General features: G+C 33.8%; 1 protein-coding gene across 1 annotated transcript; it reads left to right on the top strand.

The window, feature by feature from the left end:
• The first annotated feature begins 18,605 nt into the window (after positions 1-18,605).
• LOC131648857 (uncharacterized) lies at positions 18,606-19,242 on the top strand. Its single transcript, XM_058918586.1, has 2 exons — positions 18,606-18,745; positions 18,846-19,242. The coding sequence occupies exons 1-2, from the start codon at positions 18,606-18,608 to the stop codon at positions 19,240-19,242; spliced, it is 537 nt and encodes a 178-aa protein (XP_058774569.1).
• Positions 19,243-21,708: the final 2,466 nt, after the last annotated feature.

The following is a 21,708-nucleotide window of genomic DNA, read 5'->3' as shown; positions in this document are numbered from 1 at the left end:
GCTGAGATTGCTGTCCCTTTTGGCAGAAATTCAGGTGCCTCCTCTTCTGGTGAAACCTCAGCTCTGATGGAGACCTTGGAAACTCTTCATCATAATCAAGCTATGCTGGCTTCTCGCTTGGACGCGCAAGAAGCAGCCAATGCTGAGTTTCGCTCCTTCATGACAAGGCAAGCTACAAGCACTGACGGGATTCATGATGTTCTGGCGCGGATTTTGCGTAGGCTAGGATCTTAGTCTTTTGGTCTTTGTAGTTTTCTTTCCTTGTTGCATCTGTTTTTCCCGCATTCCTCTCCTGTAATCCTTCGTTTGATTATCAATGAAATGTTTCTTTGTTTTTACATTCCAGTGTTTTTATTTGTCGTTTTATATCATCTGAATCTTTTTGAAATATTCTTTTTGATGTTATGACAAAAAGGGGGAGAAAGATAAATGATAAATGATTTGATTAAATCTATCAGTTGCTGGGTAAAGCTCCCACACATTCACTAACAAGAACTGCAAGTTCTATATGGTTTAAGTGTTTTGCAGGCATAAAGAAGTGAAGAGAATCTTCAAAGCAAACACAAGAAGCAAAACCATGGAAACTGAAGCAAGCTGAGTGCTGTCAAGCTTCAGAAATCAGAAGCAAGAAAGAAGATAGAATTTGATCCATATTTGTCTAATTGATCTAACAAAATTCTATTTGCTCTGATACATTATTTTAGCCTATATGGCTCTGATACATATTATGTGTTCAAATATACATTTTATGTTCTAACTCGTTCATGCTGACTTTTGTCGTTTAGTTTTTGTTCTGTAACATTTCAGGATGTAGAGATGCTCAGATGATGCTCTGGTACATTCAACAATGTTCTGATACAAATCTAGCATGAAGTGATGTTGGTAGAAATTCAAAGCTCTGAAGCTATCCGAGGGAAGCAGAAATCAGAAGCTGCGAAGGTTCTAAAGATCCAGAAAACTCAAGTTCTGAAGCTGTCCTAAATGGAAGCAGAAATCAGAAGCTGTGAATGTTCAGAAGATCAAAGAAATTCAAGTTCTGAAGCTGTCCTAGATGGAAGCAGAAATCAGAAGCTGTGAATGTTCAGAAGATCAAAGAAATTCAAGTTCTGAAGCTGTCCTAGATGGAAGCAGGAATCAGAAGCTGTGAGTGTTCTAGGAATCTAAAGAAATTCTAGTTCTGAAGCTGTCCTATGGAAGCAGAAGTCAGAAGCTATGAATTTTCTGAAGACAGAAGCTTATATGATCGTCTCTACCGAAATAATCAGGGAAGTCTTTTATTAAAGTTCTTCGAGTATTTATTTCAGGGGGAGATTATTTATCTCAGGGGGAGATTGTTAATCTCAGGGGGAGACATATTCATATGCTTATGCTATAGCTGTGTAATTTGTCGTTTGCCGTCTATTCTTTCTGATCGCAAATTCATATCATTTATATATGTTTTTGTCATCATCAAAAAGGGGGAGATTGTTAGAACAAGATTTGTTCTGATCAATTATCTTAGTTTTGATGATAACAATAATATGAATTTTGCTTAAGATAATATGGTACTCTAATCCAATGCAATTTCCTTTTCAGGAAATATATAAAGAGTACGCATAATTCAGCGCTCAGAAGCTTTGTCTCAAAGGGTTCAGCATGCAACATCAGAACATGGTCTGGCAAGACATCAGAAGATGGTCGAAGCAGAATCAGAACATGGGTCTATGGAAGCATCAGAAGAACAAGAGAACAGAAGCACTGAAGTTCTGATGGTATCACGCTCAGAAGCACTTCAAGGTCAGAAGATCAGAAGATGCTATGCACCAAGCTGTTTGACTCTGATGATATTCAAACATTGTATTCACAAACATCAGATCAGAAGAAAGTACAAGTGGCAAGCTACGCTGACTGACAAAAGGAACGTTAAAAGCTATTCTAGGCTACGTCAGTAGACACAGCGTGAACAAGGCTCGAGGTAGTTGACAAAAGCGTATAACATTAAATGCGATGCTGTACGGAACACGCAAAGCATTAAATGCACTCAACGGTCATCTTCTCCAACGCCTATAAATATGAAGTTCTGATGAGAAGCAAGGTTAACGATCCTGAACAAAACAATTCAAATTAACTTGCTGAAACGCTGTTCAATTCAAAGCTCAGAATCTTCATCTTCATCAAAGCTCACTACATTGCTGTTGTAATATATTAGTGAGATTAAGCTTAAACGTTAAGAGAAATATCACAGTTGTGATTATCGCTTTTAAGAAGCATTTGTAATACTCTTAGAATTACATTAAGTTGTAAGGAACTAGAGTGATCGTGTGGATCAGAATACTCTAGGAAAGTCTTAGGAGTGAACTAAGCAATTGTAACTAGAGTGATCGTGTGGATCAGTAGACTCTAGAAAAGTCTTAGAGGGTATCTAAGCAGTTGTTCCTGGAGTGATCAGTGTGTGATCAGAAGACTCTAGAAGACTTAGTTGCTGACTAAGTGGAGAACCATTGTAATCCGTGCGATTAGTGGATTAAATCCTCAGTTGAGGTAAATCATCTCTGCGGGGGTGGACTGGAGTAGTTTAGTTAACAACGAACCAGGATAAAAATAACTGTGCAATTTATTTTTATCTGTCAAGTTTTTAAAGCTACACTTATTCAAACCCCCCCTTTCTAAGTGTTTTTCTATCCTTCATTAGTGTGCCTTCCTCTTGAAGGACTTGACGTCATTTTGGGGATGAACTGGTTGCAATTTAATCGAGTTCATATCAATTGTTTTACGAAGACGGTTATCTTTCCTGAAGAGGTTAGTGTTGAGGATTTGACTATGTCAGTCAAACAGATGAATTTAGTTGTCAATGATGGAGCAGTGCTATTTATGTTGTGCTCTTCGATGGAAGTGAAAGGGGGCAATAATACTGGTGAACTACGAGTAGTGAATGAGTATCCGGAAGTATTTCCAGGAGATGTTAATGAGATGCCACCTGAAAGAGAAGTGGAGTTCGCTATAGAATTGATTCCTAGAACTAGTCCTGTGTCGATGGCACCATATCGCATGTCGGCATCGGAATTGATTGAATTGAAGAAACAATTAGAGGAATTGTTGGAAAAGAAGTTTATTCGTCCTAGAGTGTCACCGTGGGGTGCACCGGTACTGTTGGTTAAGAAGAAAGAAGGTTCAATGAGACTATGTGTTGATTATAGACAACTGAACAAGGTGACAATCAAGAACCGATACCCGTTGCCGAGGATTGATGATTTGATGGATCAGCTGGTTGGAGCTTGTGTGTTTAGCAAAATTGATCCGAGGTCTGGATATCACCAAATTCGTGTGAAGGCGGAAGATATTCAGAAAACGACATTCCGAACGAGGTATGGACACTATGAATATTCTGTTATGCCATTTGGAGTTACTAATGCACCTGGTGTTTTCATGGAGTATATGAACAGGATATTTCACTCGTATCTTGACAAGTTTGTGGTAGTGTTCATTGATGATATTCTAATTTATTCGAAGAGTGATGAAGAACATGCAAAGCATTTGAGAGTGGTATTGGAGCTATTGAAGGAGAAGAAGTTGTATGCGAAATTGTCTAAATGCGAATTCTGGTTGAAGGAAGTAAGTTTTCTTGGCCATGTAATTTCGAGGAATGGTATCGCGGTGGATCCTATGAAGGTAGAAGCAGTATCTCAGTGGGAGACGCCGAAGAATGCTTTAGAGATTCGTAGTTTTCTTGGTCTGGCAAGTTACTATAGAAAGTTCATTGAAAGATTTTCAAAATTGGCATTACCAATGACTAAGTTAACAAGAAAAGGACAGGTATTTGTATGGGATTCAGAATGTGAAAAAGGTTTTCAAGAAATGAAGAAAATATTGACAAGTGCTCCGATCTTAATTTTGCCTAATCTAGCGAAGTCTTTCAATGTGTACTGTGATGCTTCGTTGATGGGTTTAGGTGGTGTTTTGATACAAGATAAGTAGGTAGTAGCTTATGCTTCAAGACAGTTGAAAATTCATGAAAGGAATCATCCGACTCATGATTTGGAATTGGCGGCTGTGGTGTTTGTGTTGAAGCTGTGGAGACATTATCTTTATGGTTCTCGATTTGAAGTATTCAGTGATCATAGGAGTTTGAAGTATCTCTTCGATCAGAAGGAACTTAATATGAGGCAGAGGAGATGGTTAGAATTTCTGAAAGATTATGATTTCGGTTTGAATTACCATCCTGGTAAAGCAAATGTGGTTGCTAATGCACTAAGTAGGAAGTCATTGCATATGTCTATGTTAATGGTGCGAGAATTGGATTTAATCGAGCAATTTCGAGATTTGAGTTTAGTATGTGAAAGTACTTCCAATAGTGTTAAGTTGGGAATGTTGAAGTTGACTAATAGCATTCTTGAGGAGATTAGAAATGGGCAGAAATCTGACGTTGGCTTGGTAGATAAGTTGACATTCATTAACCAAGGTCGAGGAGGTGAATTCCGAGTCGATGAGAATGGTGTTATAAGGTTTGGAGACCGAGTGTGTGTACCTGATGTTGCTGAGATCAGAAAGAGTATTCTGGAAGAAGGACACCGAAGTGGATTGAGTATTCATCCTAGTGCTACCAAGATGTATCATGATTTGAAGAAGTTGTTTTGGTGGCCTGGAATGAAGAAAGAAATTGCTGAGTTTGTTTATGCTTGTTTAATTTGTCAAAAGTCCAAAATTGAGCATCAGAAGCCGTCTGGATTGATGGAACCGTTGTTTGTTCCGGATTGGAAGTGGGATGGAATTTCTATGGACTTTGTGTCTGGTTTACCTAGAACGAGCAAGAGTTGTGATTCTATTTGGGTTATTATAGACCGGTTAACAAAATCTGCTCACTTTATTCCAATAAGAATGGATTATCCGATGGAGAAGTTGGCTCAGTTGTATGTTGAGAAGATAGTGAGTTTGCATGGTGTTCCGGCTAGTATTGTGTCAGATAGAGACCCGAGGTTTACTTCTAAGTTCTGGACAGGATTGCAAGAAGCCTTAGGTACTAAGTTGAGGTTGAGTTCTGCTTATCATCCACAGACAGATGGTCAGACGGAGAGGACGATTCAATCGTTAAAGGATTTGTTGCGAGCATGTGTATTGGAAAAAGGTGGTGCTTGGGATAGTTACTTACCTTTGATTGAGTTTACCTACAACAATAGTTATCATGCGAGTATTGGTATGGCTCCGTTTGAAGCATTGTATGGTAGGAGATGTAGAACGCCGTTGTGTTGGTACGAATCTGGAGAGAATGCGGTGGTTGGACCGGAGATTGTGCAACAAACTACAGAAAAGATCAAGATGATTCAGGAGAAGATGAGAACTTCTCAGAGTTGTCAGAAAAGTTACCATGACAAGAGAAGGAAGGATATTGAGTTTAAGGAGGGAGATCATGTGTTCATGCGAGTTACTCCGATGACTGGCATTGGAAGAGCCTTGAAGTCGAAGAAGTTAACTCCGTGTTTCATTGGTCCATTTCAGATTACTAAGAAGATTGGGAAGGTTGCTTACCAGATTGCTTTACCGCCTGCACTCGCTAATTTGCATGATGTGTTCCATGTATCTCAGTTGAGGAAATACACTGCGGATCCTTCTCATGAGATTCAGGTAGATGATATACAGGTGCGAGATAATCTAACTGTAGAGACATTACCTATGAGGATTGAGGATCGTAAAGTAAAGCAGTTGCGAGGTAAAAATATAGCAACGGTGAAAGTGGTTTGGGGAGGACCAGCCAGTGGAAATGTTACTTGGGAGTTAGAGAGCCAGATGAAGGAATCTTACCCGGAACTTTTCGTCTAAGGTATGTTTTCGAGGACGAAAACTCTTTTAGTGGGGGAGAGTTGTAACACCTCATAATTTCAGTTTATTAATTTAATTTGGATTTAAATTAAATAATTGGAATTTTAGTATTTTAATCGGATTTAATTGGAAAATGATGGAGTAAGAGCTATTGGGCTTATGGTGTGGTACTAGTAAAAGAGGGGTGCTAATTAGTTAGGCCTTTTACTAAGTTGTGGTTAATTTATTTTATTTTATTTTACATAAAATAAGAAAAATGAACCAATTGGGGAGAAAAGAAGAACACGTGAAAAGAGCAAGAGAAGAGAAAGAGGCAAGAACGTGGAACCGGAAGGAGAGCATTCAAGAGATTCATCGAGGTAAGGGGGGACTCTACCTTTTAGTATCTCTTATGTGATCTTGGGTAATAGGTAGATTGATGTATGGTTTGATTCAATTAGATATTGGGATTGTTAGGTTAGGGTGTTCTAATTGGATTGAATTGATGATAATTGTGTGAACTATTTGGTTAATAATGCGTTTAAATGATGTTTTATGGTGTATAATTGAATGTATGATGATTATACGCCTGTATGTAATGTATGGAATCGTTTTTGGGTGAAAAGAAGGTGAAATCGCAGGGTCTGTCGCATACCTGGGGTTTGCTGAAATCGCAGGTCCGCTGAGCGGAGGGGGTCCGCTGAGCGGAGGTCCCAAAGTAGGTTGCTTCTGTTGGACGTCGCTAGAGGTCCGCTGAGCGGAGGTCTGAAGGATTCGCTTCTGTCGGACTTCGCTGAGCGAACCTTGCTGTGTGGGAATTTTTATAAGACTTTAAAATAACGTATCTTTTGATCCGTTAGTCGTTTCTTAGTGCCGTTTTGGGCGTTATGCAAGTAATTAAATGTTTTATATGATGAATGATGAATATGGGCAGTGGCCGACTTTATTTCTTTAAAACTCGATTTAATTACTTGATGAGAATTGAACATTGTGTGCATAGGAGATAAGTGTGACAATGTATTTGATGTGATGATGAAATGGTTTTTATTATTATTGTGATTGTGATGAATGCATGACTACTTGAATGATGTTGAAAACATGTACATACTTATTCGGTGATGTGGTGTTGAGATGAGTTGTTCATCGTGATTCGGTGATGTTTTTAAGTATGTTATGCGTGTTTCATTCATTCATATGCATTTGATGTTGGATCCCGGTGATGTTTGGATCGTTGGTGGACATATTTCCCATCGTGCGGAAATTGTGTCGGTGGGCCGTATCTCGATGAGGCGTAGATCGGTTAGGTGGATTGATTCCACGGTTTATTGGTACCACATGCATAGCGTTGGTTGTGTCATATGCATTTTTTCATAACATGATTGTATGAAATATTGTGCTATGATTCGTAATCTATTATGGGGTGAATCTGAATAAGTATAATTGGGTGAACGGTATATTATGATGCTTGTTACTTATGAATTGCATAATATTTACTAATCGAGAATGAGACTCACCCTTACATGTTGTCATTTTCAGATTGAGGAGTAGCGGCATTAGTGCTTGGTGAGGATGACTCGTAGAGTTTATCCGTTTATATTGGATCGTGTCGGTCATGCTCTGATCTGTAACACTAGGGAACGATTGTTTTAGAGTTTTTACGAGATTACTCTACTTTATATGGTGTTGAATTATATTTCCTTTTGGTTGTATTTGACGATGTTTCTTCTTCCGCTGTGATAAACATGATTATGTCTTGGTGAACCGTTTCCTAATGAAGCATGACTTTGACCTTAGTTGAATTATCTGTTCTAAATAATTGTGGCACCCTTGTGTGTGTTTTTACTCTGATTATTTATTTAAATTGCCGCGGGGTTTAGAAGGGTGTTACAATCACCGTGCCTGCGCTCTTCGGTGTTGGTTCATGTTTGTGGTATGCGCTGCACTCTTTGTGGACAAGAGTGCCAGATATGTCGATGTGACCTACCTCCGCTACTTCATGGGCTTGACTACCGTTCACCAGTGGAACTGCAGGTCAGCTATTCTGGTATACCTATACCAGAAGCTGAATGAGGCCTCCAACTGGAGGACCTCGCAGTTGACCGGATCCTGCACACTACTGACGGTACGTTTCATTTTAATTGTTTCACATTTATTTATGTTTCGTATTTATTTTTAATACATTATCGTGTTTGTGTTTCAGAGCTGGATCATCTCCTACTTCCCCCGCATCCACGGCTTCCGCGTTGATCCTGCGTACGAGGACGTCATGCCCAGGGCTACCCGATACATTCTCCAGAGGGGGAACAATGTAGTGGGACCATACCGTGGGTACCTCGACCGCACGATGCACGATGACATCAGTTGGAGGCCATTCAGCGACTACACTGATGTTGTCGCCTTTGACAGCATCTCGTTATATTCTGGCTGGTTGGCATGCAGGACCAACACCATGGTGAAGTATCTCCCTGAGCGGTATGTCACAGGGTTCTATCGGGTGTCACATCCTCTGATGACATACGACGCTCCCGGCACTCCTAGGCCAGCATACGAGGAGATCCTGGAGAACCAACAGGCCGAGGATGACCATGCCATTGATCTCTTGCCGATCTGCCAACAGATAGAGCTGCTTGGGCGGGACGCGTTGGAACGAGGTATAGGCAGTCGCTGTGGTGGAGAGGATCGTCGGTGATGCGGGCCGTGCGGCGGCATACAGGAGGCAGCGGAGGTCCCAGGGAGAGAGGGTTAGGCATACCCAGTAGTGGTTCGTGTTTATTTTTTTTGTATTCGGATTTTATATTTCGCACACTATGACTCGGTCTGTATATATTATTTGGATTTTATTTATTATATTAGTATTTTACGTTGATATGTCATTTGTTTTGTTCGGTGTTTTCGTTTTGTATATATTACTCGTTTTGTATATATTTCGTACGGGACTATTAGAAAAAGCATAAAAAAAAAGACTTCTGCATAATTCGAAAATGCACTTCCGAAACCCCCCAAAATGTGAAAAAAGATGTTTTCGAAAGTGCATCTCCGAAAACACCCCCAATTTGGTGTTTTCGGAGATGCACTTTCGAAGTCTGGGAAAATTTAGAAAAAAAATACTTCGGATATGCATCTCCGAAGCAGGGGTAAGTTTGGGTTTTCGCTGGGGGTGACCCCCATAGGGAGGTGGATAAATAAATTTTCTAAAATAAAATGATTTGTTTGTATTTATTAATTATTAATGTATTTAAATTTTATATATTATTTATTTAATGAATTTAAAAAAATTAACTCATTTTTATAATAAAAATTAGATAGACAAATTATTAATAAATGTTTACAACGTAGGGCAGTAATTACTTTTATTATTATATTTATATTTATAATTATGGAAAATACTTAGATGAACACAGCCATACCACTTGGATTTACACACAACCAATCACAATTTTTTATTAATTAAATAATAAAATTAAAATTATCTCTCTCATCCATTATCACAACCACCCTCCATATTGGCAATTAAAAACGACATTAAATTTTAAACAAATTTAAATTCTCTCACTTCTTATTGGTTGTTCCTAAATATGAGGATTTAGGGTCGTGTCCATGCAAGAATTGTTCTATAATTATATTTATTTATAATCCAAAATTAAAAATTGTGTAAGATTTAAAGAATATTTTACAACTGCAAAGATCATAAAATATAACTCTTCAAACACAGCCCTTTTGTTTAAATTAATTATGTATCATCCGCACTTAGATTAGTTTTTAAGATTGAAAAGAATCACTGAAAAACTTAAAATTAAATAATATTTTAATGTATAATTACAATGCACTGTCAGTGTAACATTCTTTACCGTCGGTATATCACAATCATTCCCAAATATTATTTTGTAAATAATTAAAATAAAAATTAAATTTCAATAAACATTTAATGGTCACGATTTACTGATGGTGTAAAACTGCTTTACACCATCAGTGCATACCAATTAAATTTTTTATCTAATTTATTGTAGGTGTATAAAATAAAATTATTTTCTTATATTTATAAATTAATAATGTATTTAAATTTAATAAATTGTTTACTCAACAAATTTTAAAAAATTAACTCATTTATATAATAAAAATTAGCTAGACAATAAAACGTCTCTAAGTATTGTTAAGAAAATTCAATTGATTGATTGAAAGTGCCCAAATTTAAATTCAAAATACTATTTTCAGTTATTTATAAATTGTGAAATCTTAATTATAATCTTCTTAGAAAATTGTTAATATTTAATGATGAATTATTTAGTGTCCATTGGTATAGTATTTATCAAAAACTTTTTTAATCATATTTTTACTAAAACATATTATTGAAAAAATATGACAAATGTATATGTTTTAGAGGGTGTATTAAAAATTCTTTTGAATATATTTAAAAATATATATTTTTTTATTTTGTAAATATTTAATCATAATCAAACTGATGAGATGAAAATCATGGGATATAACGGTATTGTTTGAACATAGAAAAATAAGAGATAAGAAATAAGAGGATTTATTGTTAACCATTAGATTAAGTAGATAGTTTGATGAATATTTATTTATTGTCTATGCACACGCACGCGCGCACACAAACACACGCACACACAAATATAAAAGATACACAAAAATAAGAGATAAGAAATAAGAGGATTTATTGTTAACCATTAGATTAAGTAGATAGTTTGATGAATATTTATTTATTGTCTATGCGCGCGCGCAAACACACACGAAAACTTTGGTTATAATGAGAACTGCGAATTTTAATTTAACTCATATTTTAAATATATATGGGTCTCATACCATAATTTTTGACCCTAAGATCATACATCATTTTGCATTTCAATCGTCAATCATGATCACAATCTTGAGGTTTCATTTTGCGCTCACTTCATCTATGAGGGAAACCAAGGTTTTATGCCTTGGAATGTTGTTTTTTGAAAATTGTGTGCAGGAAATCGATTTTCTTAGAGGGTAGATCGATTTCCAGTGTTGTTTTTGCACTAGATTTTGATAACTGTGTGCAGAAAATCGATTTCCCCAGGTGGTAAAATTGATTTCCTGAAGCCAGAATGTTGTTTTTTTGCCTTTTTAAACTTGTTTTTGGTTCTAACTCTTCTCCTACTCCATTCTTTTGATATTTTCTTTGAATTACAAGTTTAGAGGTCCAATTCCTCTTCAAAGTCAATGGACTTAGGGTGTTGATGAGATGAGAATCCTAATCCGCAATATTAAGTGATTGAACTTGAAGATGGAAGGAACCTTTGATTGTGATTCCATCTTTTGTTTCTTTTTATTTTGGTCGATGAAAATTTTTGTTATCATTGGAATTCTTTTGGATTCTTGATGAAGGTGAGACCGCTACCTCTTTTCTTTTCGTGCGATATTGCTTTCGGAGAACGATCTACATATCGTTTCTCTCGCATGCATTAGCATAAAAATTATTGACCGACCTCGTTGTAGGGTAACTTCTATATAAGTTACTTGGCGATCTGCTTAACATAGCGCAACATTTCAATCGTCAATCAAGATCACAATCTTGAGGTTTCATTTTGCGCTCACTTCATCTCTGAGGGGAACCAAAATAAAATATGAATTTTTTAAGTTTTAAAAGATAATGATAAAATTAATGTAAATCTCGACTTAGAAATCAAATTTTGAGTTTTTTTAGAAATTTTTTATAACGTTCTAAACATGTCTATGAAATAATCATTAAAAAAAATACATTGATTTAACAAAAGGGAATAAAATAATTACGTGCATAATAATTTTGTGGGAACAAAAACATGTCATTTTTTAATAGGGACTAAAAACAAATTGTATAGGGATATATATATATATATATATATATATATATATATATATATATATATATATATATATATATATATATATATATATATATATATATATTTGTGTGTATATGTGTGTGAGTGTGTGTTAATAAAACTACAGAGAAATACGACACCCTCTCTACATTTAACAATCACCTACACTTTAGAAAAATTATGGACAATCTATTCTTTATTCTAATACTATATCTATAGTATTGTTTAATAAACAAACCAATGAGTCTAGATTTAATAAAATTAGAAATGAAAATATTTTTATTTGAGATGTCATATATAACATTATATACATGTGATTAAAGTTCTCTTTAATTAATTAAACCACTCAAACCTTTCTCTTAAGCATTAACATAAACATGTCACCATCGACTTTAATTTCACAAAATTAAAGTGGATGGTTAATGGTTTGTTATGATGTTGTGTCTAACATTAAAACGTAAAAGACATTTGGTTAACTTTTTCTAAAGCATTAACACATTCACGTTACCATCGACTTTAATTTTAATAAATTAAAGTAAAAAATTAAAGTCACATTGATGTCATGTGAGTGTCTAACAATAAGATGTAAAAGATACGTAGTTTGCATGTGTTGATGTCATGTCAGTGTCTTAATATTAAGACATAAGAGACATCCAACTAACTTTCTCTTAAGAACTAACTCAAATACATCGCTATTGACTTTAGTTTCAAAAAACTAAACTCATATTGATGTCGTGTCCGGGTCTAACATTAAGACGTATGAGACACGTGACTCGTATCTATTGATGTCGTGAGACATTCAATTAACTTTTTCTTAAGTACTAACACAAACACGTTACCACCAACTTTTATTTCAAAAAATTAAAGTCATGTTGATGTTGGGTGAATGTCTAACATTAAGACGTAAGAAACACCATGCCAATAGGTGTTGAAGTCGTGTTAGTGTTTATCCTTAACACATAAGACACGCGGCTCATATTGATATTGTGTCAGTGTAAAACATCAATGCACACATGAGTCACGCGGCTCGTGCAAGATACCAGATACACCTTCAATATATTGTTATTTTTTTCTCAATTTTTCGACCAAGTAACCACTACCTAGAATTTACCGAGAAAATTCACGGGACCAAATATAGATTCGATACATTATTTATTTGATGAATGTAAAAAATTAATTGTATCTTATTATAAAAATTAGACGGAATAATTGTTAATATAACAATTTCTCAAGTTTGGTTAAAACAATTCAATTGATTGAAAGAATTCAAGTTTAAATTCAGCATACATTTTTTCACTCACTTCTAACTTGTTAAATTTTCATCGTTATCCTTTTAAGAAAGAGTTTGTTGATATTTAATAATAAATTATTTAGTGTCCATTAGTAAGTATTTATCTAAAAAAAAAATTATCATATTTTGACAAAAACATATATTGAAAAAATATGACAAATTTATACGTTTTAGAGGTTGTATTAAAAAATTCTTTTAAATACATTTAATATTGAAATATAAATTTTTTTTATTTTATTTTATAAATATTTAAGGGTTAAATATACATTTGTCTCTGCCATTAAGGTAAGTTTTGGTTTTTCCTCTTGAAGTTTTTTTTTTTTTTTTTTGTGATTTTTCCCTTATAAAATAAAGATTCTATTTTCAGAACTCATTGTCTCTTGTTTGGCTGACTGTGCGTGAGGAATCTGACAGATTGGGCATTTGAATTCTTTTGGCCGACTGGACTTGCTTATTGTATACTATGCTTAATAATTCTGAAAAGATACAAATCAAATACCCAAACACTAAACCAACTCTTTTATTTGAAATAATCTTGCTTCAGAAATGTTATATTATACTCCCTCCATTCCTTATTATAAGCAAAATTCTATTTTTTAGATACATTAAATAATTAATGTATTAGGATTATATATAGTTCAGATACATTAACTATTCAATGTATTTAAAAAGTGAAATTTTACTTATAATAAGAAATGGAGGGAGTATATATTTCGTATATTAAAAATATGAGGAGGGATCAAATTACACCCGAAGAGTTACACCACAAGTTACACTCGTTCAATAACTACATCTCGAATTAATATTTTTTAAATTCAACCGTTGGATTGAAACATAATATCATATAGATCATACCTATAAAGTTTGAGCTTAAACTATATTTGATCCCTCCTATATATATATATATATATATATATATATATATATATATATATATATATATATATATATATATATATATATATATATATATATATATATATATATATTAATTTATAAAAAAAATAAATATAGTTTATAAAAATGTTTGTTTATAAAATGTTAGTTTATAAAAAAATGTACATAAAATGTTAGTTTCATAAAAAAATGTAGTTTATAAAAAATGTTAGTTTATAAAAAAAATGTTAAAAGTATATAAATGTAGTTTATAAAATGTTAGTTTACAGTTTATAAAATTTTTTAAAACATTAATATAATAATAAATAAAATGTAAATATTTTAACTGAATTTTTAAAAATGATTTTATTTATTGTATATATTAACTAAATAAAATAAATAGATAATACTGAGCAATAATTATATATAGATAATACAATAATTAAAAAAATTGAGTAATATTAATTTAAAAATTTCTATTTTATAACGTTACTACTATTTTATAAATTATTATTTTAGAATATAAATATTAATTTAAAAACGTTAATATATTATAAAGGATATTAATATATAATTAAAAATATACTTTATATATTATAAAAAAGGTTAATATAATATAAATAAATGTTAATATATTAATGTACTTTAGTAGTATTAACATATAGTTTATAAATTATAAAATAACTTACTGTAAAATAGCTATAATATTAACGTATAATAATAATTTATAAAATAGCTACTGTTAACAGTAGTATTAACGTAAAATTTATAAATTAATATATATTAATATTTATATTCAAAATTAATACTTATTGTAAAATATTCGTTTTACAATTAGCCTAGTGGTAGTTCCATTTGCCTATAACATTAATGACATGTGTTCAAAACCCACTAGCTACCGATAAAAATATGATATAGATTTGGATAAGACTTATAAAAAAGACACTTCACCTTTTTAGATTTTTAAATAATTAATGTACCTTGTCAATATTATATATATATATATATATATATATATATATATATATATATATATATATATATATATATATATATATATATATATATATATATATATATTTAAATTAATAAAAAATTAATAATTTTAATTATTTTAAAATATATATTATTGGCTTAAATTTTTTTTTTTATTCTATACTACCGGATTTTAACTCAGCTTGTATTCAGAATAAGAATTTAAACTAGTGAGACATGATATGATAAATTTTGAGATTAACTTATCATATCTTATTTTGTCATCAAACACTGGATTGATATATGATATGATACAAATACCTTATCCCATCTCTTTTCGTGTGCACCAGCCCTAAACATTTATAAAATACACAATATAAGGTTAAGATAAGTGTATCATTAATAAAATGTTATATTATATACAATTATTTTACTGTACAATCTTCTAGTAATATAAATCACATTTATCAAAAATAAATAAATAAATTTTATTCTTTATTTGTTTATTTTATTATGTTTTTAGTTTCTTTAAAAAGACTATTTTATTTATTTATTTTTGAGTTTAATACTTTTTGAAGTTTTCTTTATCTTCCTTTAAATTTGATTAGTTAGCACCGATTAACATGACAATGTCTCTATGATGTCACGTTAGATAATTTTGACACATCACATATTTAAAATTTAAAATTTAAATATTATTTTATATAATAATATAAAGTAATATAATTATTATAATTTTTATTGTACTTAATAAAAAGTACATGAGTATATGTTACCCCTTCAAGAACAAGAATCGCTATTACAAAACACGCCTATAACAATGTCAAAGTTATCACGGTTCTTTCCAAAACTATGACGACACTTCTAAACTAATGCGCTAACATTTTTTTTTTATTTTTTAATTAAAAATTTTAAGGGTATAATTGTGGTTACTTTTGTAACACCCCAATTTTTTTTATTTTGTAATTATTTTATTATTTAATTGCTATGATAATTATTATTTGACGTGCTAATTAATTAATTATTTGAGTTTTGGTGAATACGTGATTTAATTGAATTTTTATGTGAATAATTGATTAAATAGAATATATGTATGTGTATTATATATTATTTGGGTTTGTGAGTGTGAGAATATAAATAATTAGGTAGGCCTAATGATAAGAATAAGGAAGTAAAGTGGGAGTATGTATTACTAAGCCCTTTAGTTGATTTAACTTAGTAAGGGTTATACAAAACAAGAGAGATATAGAATTAGAAAGAATAGAGGTGAAGAAAGAAGAGACGAAAAGAGGAGAAAAAGGAGAAAAAATGAGAAGAGAAGGAAGAACCCTAGAAGTGTCTTCATCTAAGGTAAGGGTGGACATTCCTTGAATAATGGGTTTATATAATGAAGGGTGATGGGTAGAAGCATAAAAATAGGGGTTTTGTTCTTGAAATGGCTAGATTTGAAATGTTAGGGTTTGAATTTGGATTTAAAACTTTTGTGTTAGAAAACATGTTTTAAGGTTAGATGAGATTTTGAGGGAATTTGAGTGGGAACCCGAGAGCTGCTCGCAGGAAAAATACAGGACTTTTGTAAAACTTCAAAAATTCATAACTTGAGTTTCGGGTGTCCGTTTGACTCACCGTTCGAACTTGGAGAAACCTAATACAATGTACTTTCTTGTAAAAATGGTTTCATATCCTGGAATAAATTTATTTGGTGTGTAATTTGGTTTTGTGGTGTCAATTATAATACCCCATAATTTCAATTATTTAGATTACTTAGAATTAAATTATGTATTTGGAATTAATTGGAATTTTTGGTGAATTATTGGAGAAAGTATGAAAATAGAGAAATTGGGCCAGGGTGACAATTAGTAAAGGGAATGTGTTCATTAGTAGGCCTTTTACTAAGTTATTCTATTTATCATAAAATAAAGGAAATGGAAAAGAAAAGGAAATAGAAAGAAAAAGAGAGAAAGAAGAGGAACTGAAGTACGTGAAAGAGCAAAGGAAGAAAAAAAAGGAAAGCATTCAAGAACTTTGGCTAAGGTAAGGGGTGACTAATCCTTTTAGCCTATATTATTAGTTGTGAATGATAAGACTGATTATATATATTGTTTGTTCCGATTGAATGTGTTAGAGATTTTGGGGTTTTGTAACCTTTAGGATAAATTGGAGGAATTGATGAAATTGCATGATTATAGGTTATTGCTTGATGTTAGATAACCCCAAACCATAATAGAATTGTGGTAAAACACTCAATTTGGACCTGTTCCGACGTTATAATTGTTCTGGTGCAAATTGGTTTGAATTGGATAAGAGGAAGTGTTGTAAAAATAGGATTTTCTGCTACTAGTTACGCTGTAACCGGGTAACAGCGGAGCTGTAACCGATTACAACGTTGAAATTTAGTTAAAAAATGGAGTTTTTGGGTCTGTAACCGGTTACCCACTATGCTGTAACCTATTACAGGCTAAAATTTGAAAATAGCGAATTGTTGACGTTAACGCGTAACCGGGTACACTCTATGCTGTAATCGGTTACACCTCATGTTTTTGAAAATATTTTAATTTTAAAAACTCATATCTTTCAAACCGTAAGTCCAATTTAGACGCTATTTTGAGCATTGGTAAGGTAATTGAGTGCTCAATCTAATAAATTAGTTTAATAGGCAGTAACTCGATTTTATTTTGAAATCTCGATTTAATCCGTTATGGAGTGTTTATACATGTGTGCATACTTTGAATGGATGTGACCATGTGGTGATGTTGTAATAGTGTAATGGTGATGTTGATGTTATGTTGGTGTGGATTGTGTATGGTGTGAATATATGATTATGCTGAAACCTAAATATAATGAATTCGGTGTTGTTAACGGTGAGTTATGTTGTGATGAAATTGTTCATCTTAATTTGTGTTGGTGATTAGTATGCCATATGTTGTGCATGCATTCATAATCATATTGTGGCTGTATCTCGGTGGTGTTTGGATTCAGTGGTAGCTAATTCCCATTGTGTGGAATTAGTGAGTTGGTGGTGGCCATATCCCGATGGTGTTTGGATCGGTGAGATGGGTTAAACCCATGATTGATACCACATGCATAGAGTCATTGCATTTGTATAAGTGTTGTTATAACGTGATTGGAAGATTTTCAGTGTTATATTGTGGTGATGTGGTTTGTGTATGATTGCATTCGTAACTGTTGGTGAATAACTCCTGAAATCTAAAATACGTTACAATAGGGTGAATGATTTAATTATGATGTTTTGTTGTTTATGAACTCATAATATAGTTTAATTGTGACATGTCTCACCCTTACTGTTGATCATTTTCAGATTAAGGAGTAGCGGCGTTGTGCTTGATGAGGATAGCTTGTAGGCTAATTCGTTTAGTTTTCAGTCGGGTCAGTGTCATGCTCTGGTCTTGTAACACTGGGGAACGGTTGCTTTAGATTTATTTTAAATAAACTCTTGTTTTTAATTATTGGATAATTTTAGTTATATTGAGACGGTGGTCATGGTGACGATTTATTGAAAATTTACACTATCCATATTATGAGATTCATTCCGCTGTGTTGAATATGTTTGTTAAATGATATTGGTTTATGTTCCTTCGAAAGCATGACAAATAGATGTTTTGTTTTTATTTTTATTAAGGAGTTGTAACATCCTTGTACATGTTTGCTCTGAATTTATTTTATATTCCGCGGGGGATTAGAAAGGTGTTATAATAATGGTATCAGAGCATAGTTGGTCGTTATGGCCAGTGTCGTTTTGTTAATTATTCCCTCGTATATGACTAGGGTGAGTTGACACTGTAAATACTTTTGTTCTAATGGAAATTGTTTTGTGAATTAGCAGAACAATGGCTGGAAGAGGTGGAAGGAATGACGATGCAATTGCCGAGGCTTTAGAAATGATTGCTGGTGTGCTGGGAGGAAATCCCAACAGAGTTGGAATTAGTGCTAATAGGAAACTGGGATATTTTCAGAGGATCAATCCTCCGTTATTTAAAGGCACACGATCCTGATGGTGCTCAGAAATGGCTGAAAGAAATTGAAAGGATCTTCCGTGTGATTGATTGTGCTGAAAATCTGAATGTGAGGTATGGTACTCACATGTTAGCTGAGGAGACTGATGACTGGTGGATTGCTGCCAAAACTGAACTGGAGGCTGGTGGTGGAGCAATCAGTTGGGCTGTATTCAGGAGAGAGTTTCTGAGGAGGTATTTTCCTGAAGATGTTCGGGGAAGAAAGGAGATTGAGTTCCTGGAGCTGAAACACGGTAACATGTATGTCCCTGAGTATGCTTCCAAGTTTGTGGAGCTCGCTAAGTACTATACTCATTACAACAATGATGAGGCTAGTGAATTCTCTAAGTGTATCAAATTTGAAAATGGCCTCTGTGATGAGATTAAGAAGATATCAAGTACTAGAGGATTCACAGGTTTGGTGATTTGGTTGATTGTAGTAGGATCTTCGAGGAAGATAACATCAAGATAAAGTCATCCCACTATCACGAGTTGGTTGACAAGAGAGGAAAGAATCATATGGATCGAGGTCAACCGTATGGCAGAGGAAATCTGAAAACTAGTGGTTGGGAAAGGCCTAGTGGGGGAGATTCTAGTACTCTTGTTAGGTGCTATAAGTGTGGTGAGTATGGACATCGCATTCGTGAGTGCAAGAGTGAAGAGAAGAAGTGCTTAAAATGTGGTAAATCGGGTCATATTGCTGTTGATTGTAGGGGGAAGACCGTGACTTGCTACAACTGCGGTGAAGAAGGTCATATCAGTCCATAGTGTACTAAACCAAGGAAGAATCAATCTGGTGGGAAAATGTTCACTTTATCTATGTCAGAGACTACTCCTGATGATCGAGTGATTAAAGGTACGTGTTTTATCCATGGCACACCTTTAATTGCGATTATTGATACTGGAGCGACTCATTCATTCATTTCTTTGGATTGTGCTAAAAGATTGAATTTGGAAATATCTGATATGAATGAAAGTATGGTTATAGACACTCCTACATCGGGTTCAGTGACTACTTCATCTGCTTGTTTGAATTGTCCGATTGATATTTTTGGTAGGGAGTTCAGAATGGACTTAGTGTGCCTTCCGGTAGAACAACTTGATATTAACCTGGGAATGAACTAGTTGGAATTCAATCGTGTTCATATAAATTGTTTTACGAAGACGGTTATTTTCCCTGAAGACGTTAGTGTTTAGGACTTGGTGATGACGACTAGATAGGTAGTGAAGCAGTTAAAGACGAGGCTGATGTGCTTATGTTGTTTGCATCAATGGAAGTGAAAGGAAAGGCGGTGATTAGTGAATTATCGATAGTATGTGAATTTCCATAAGTTTATCCAAAAGATGTGAGAGAGTTGCCACCGGAGAGAGAAGTGGAATTCGCTATTGACTTGATTCATGGAAAAATCCTGTGTCAATGGAGCCATATCGTATGTCGACACCTGAGTTGACTGAATTGAAGAGTCAATTAGAAGAGCTGCTGGAAAAATAATTCATTCGTCCTAGTTTTTCGCCGTGGGGTGCTCTGATGTTGTTGGTAAAGAAGAAAGAAAGTTCGATGATATTGTGTTTGGATTACAGACAGTTGAATAAAGTTACTATCTAGAATCGGTATCTATTACCGAGGATTGATGATTTGATGGATCAACTGGTTGGAGCATGTGTATTCAATAAGATTGATCTGAGGTCTGGGTATCATTAAATTCTTGTAAAAGTGGACGATATTCAGAAGACTGCATTCAAGATAAGGTATGGTCATTACGAGTATACAGTGATGCCTTTTGGAGTAACTAATGCACCTGGTGTTTTCGTGGAGTATTTGAATAGGATCTTTGATCCTTATCTTGAAAGTTCGTGGTGGTGTTTATCGACGATATATTGATATATTCCAAGAACGAGGATGAGCATGCAGAACATCTCAGAGTTGTTTTGGTGGCCTGTAATGAAGAAGGAAATTGTTGAGTTTGTTTATTCTTGTTAGACTTGTTAGAAGTCAAAGATTAAGCATCAGAAGTCGTATGGAGTTATGCAACTGTTGTTTATTCCTTAGTGGAAGTGGGACAACATATCTATGGATTTTGTTTCTGGTTTACCGAGGACAGTTAGGAATTTTGAAGCTATTTAGGTTAATATGGACAGGTTGACGAAGTCTGCTCACTTTATACCGGTGAGAATGGATTATTCAATGGAGAAGTTAGCTCAGTTGTATATTGAGAAGATAGTTAGTCTACATGGTATTCCTTCGAGTATTGTGTTCGATATAGATATAAGATTTACATCTAAATTCAGGGAAGGTTTGCATAAGGTTTTGGGTACTAAGTTGAGATTGAGTTATGCTTATCATCCGCATACTGATGGTCAGACAGAGAGGACGATTTAGTCGTTGGAAGATTTGTTGCGTGCTTATGTGTTAGAGAAAGGTGGTGTTTGGGATAGTTATCTAGATTTGATTGAGCTTACCTACAACAATAGTTTTCATTCGAGCATTGGTATGGCTCCGTTTGATGCTTTGTATGGTAGGAGGTGTAGGACGCCATTATGCTGGTATGAATCTGGTGAGAGTGTTGTGATTGGAATGGAGAAGATGAAAGCTTCTCAGAGTCGTCATAAGATTTACCATGATAAGAGGAAGAAAACACTTGAGTTTCAAGAGGGAGATCATGTGTTTTTAAGAGTTACTCCTATGACTGGTGTTGGTCGAGCTCTGAAGTCAAAGAAGTTGACGTCGCATTTCATTGGTCTGTTTCAGATTACAGAAAGAGTAGGGGAAGTAGCGTGTCGTATTGCATTACCGCCGATGCTTGCGAATTTTCATGATGTGTTTTATGTGTCTCAGTTGAGGAAATACATTGCGGATCTTTCTCATGTGATCCAAGTGGACGATGTAAAGGTGAGGGACAACTTGACGATTGAGGCATTGTCTATGAGAATTGAAGAC

This window comes from Vicia villosa, linkage group LG2 (assembly GCF_029867415.1).
Source record: "Vicia villosa cultivar HV-30 ecotype Madison, WI linkage group LG2, Vvil1.0, whole genome shotgun sequence".
Classification (NCBI taxonomy): domain Eukaryota; kingdom Viridiplantae; phylum Streptophyta; class Magnoliopsida; order Fabales; family Fabaceae; genus Vicia; species Vicia villosa.
Note: the sequence above shows the minus strand (reverse complement) of the source record. Positions and strands in the feature narration are given on the sequence as shown.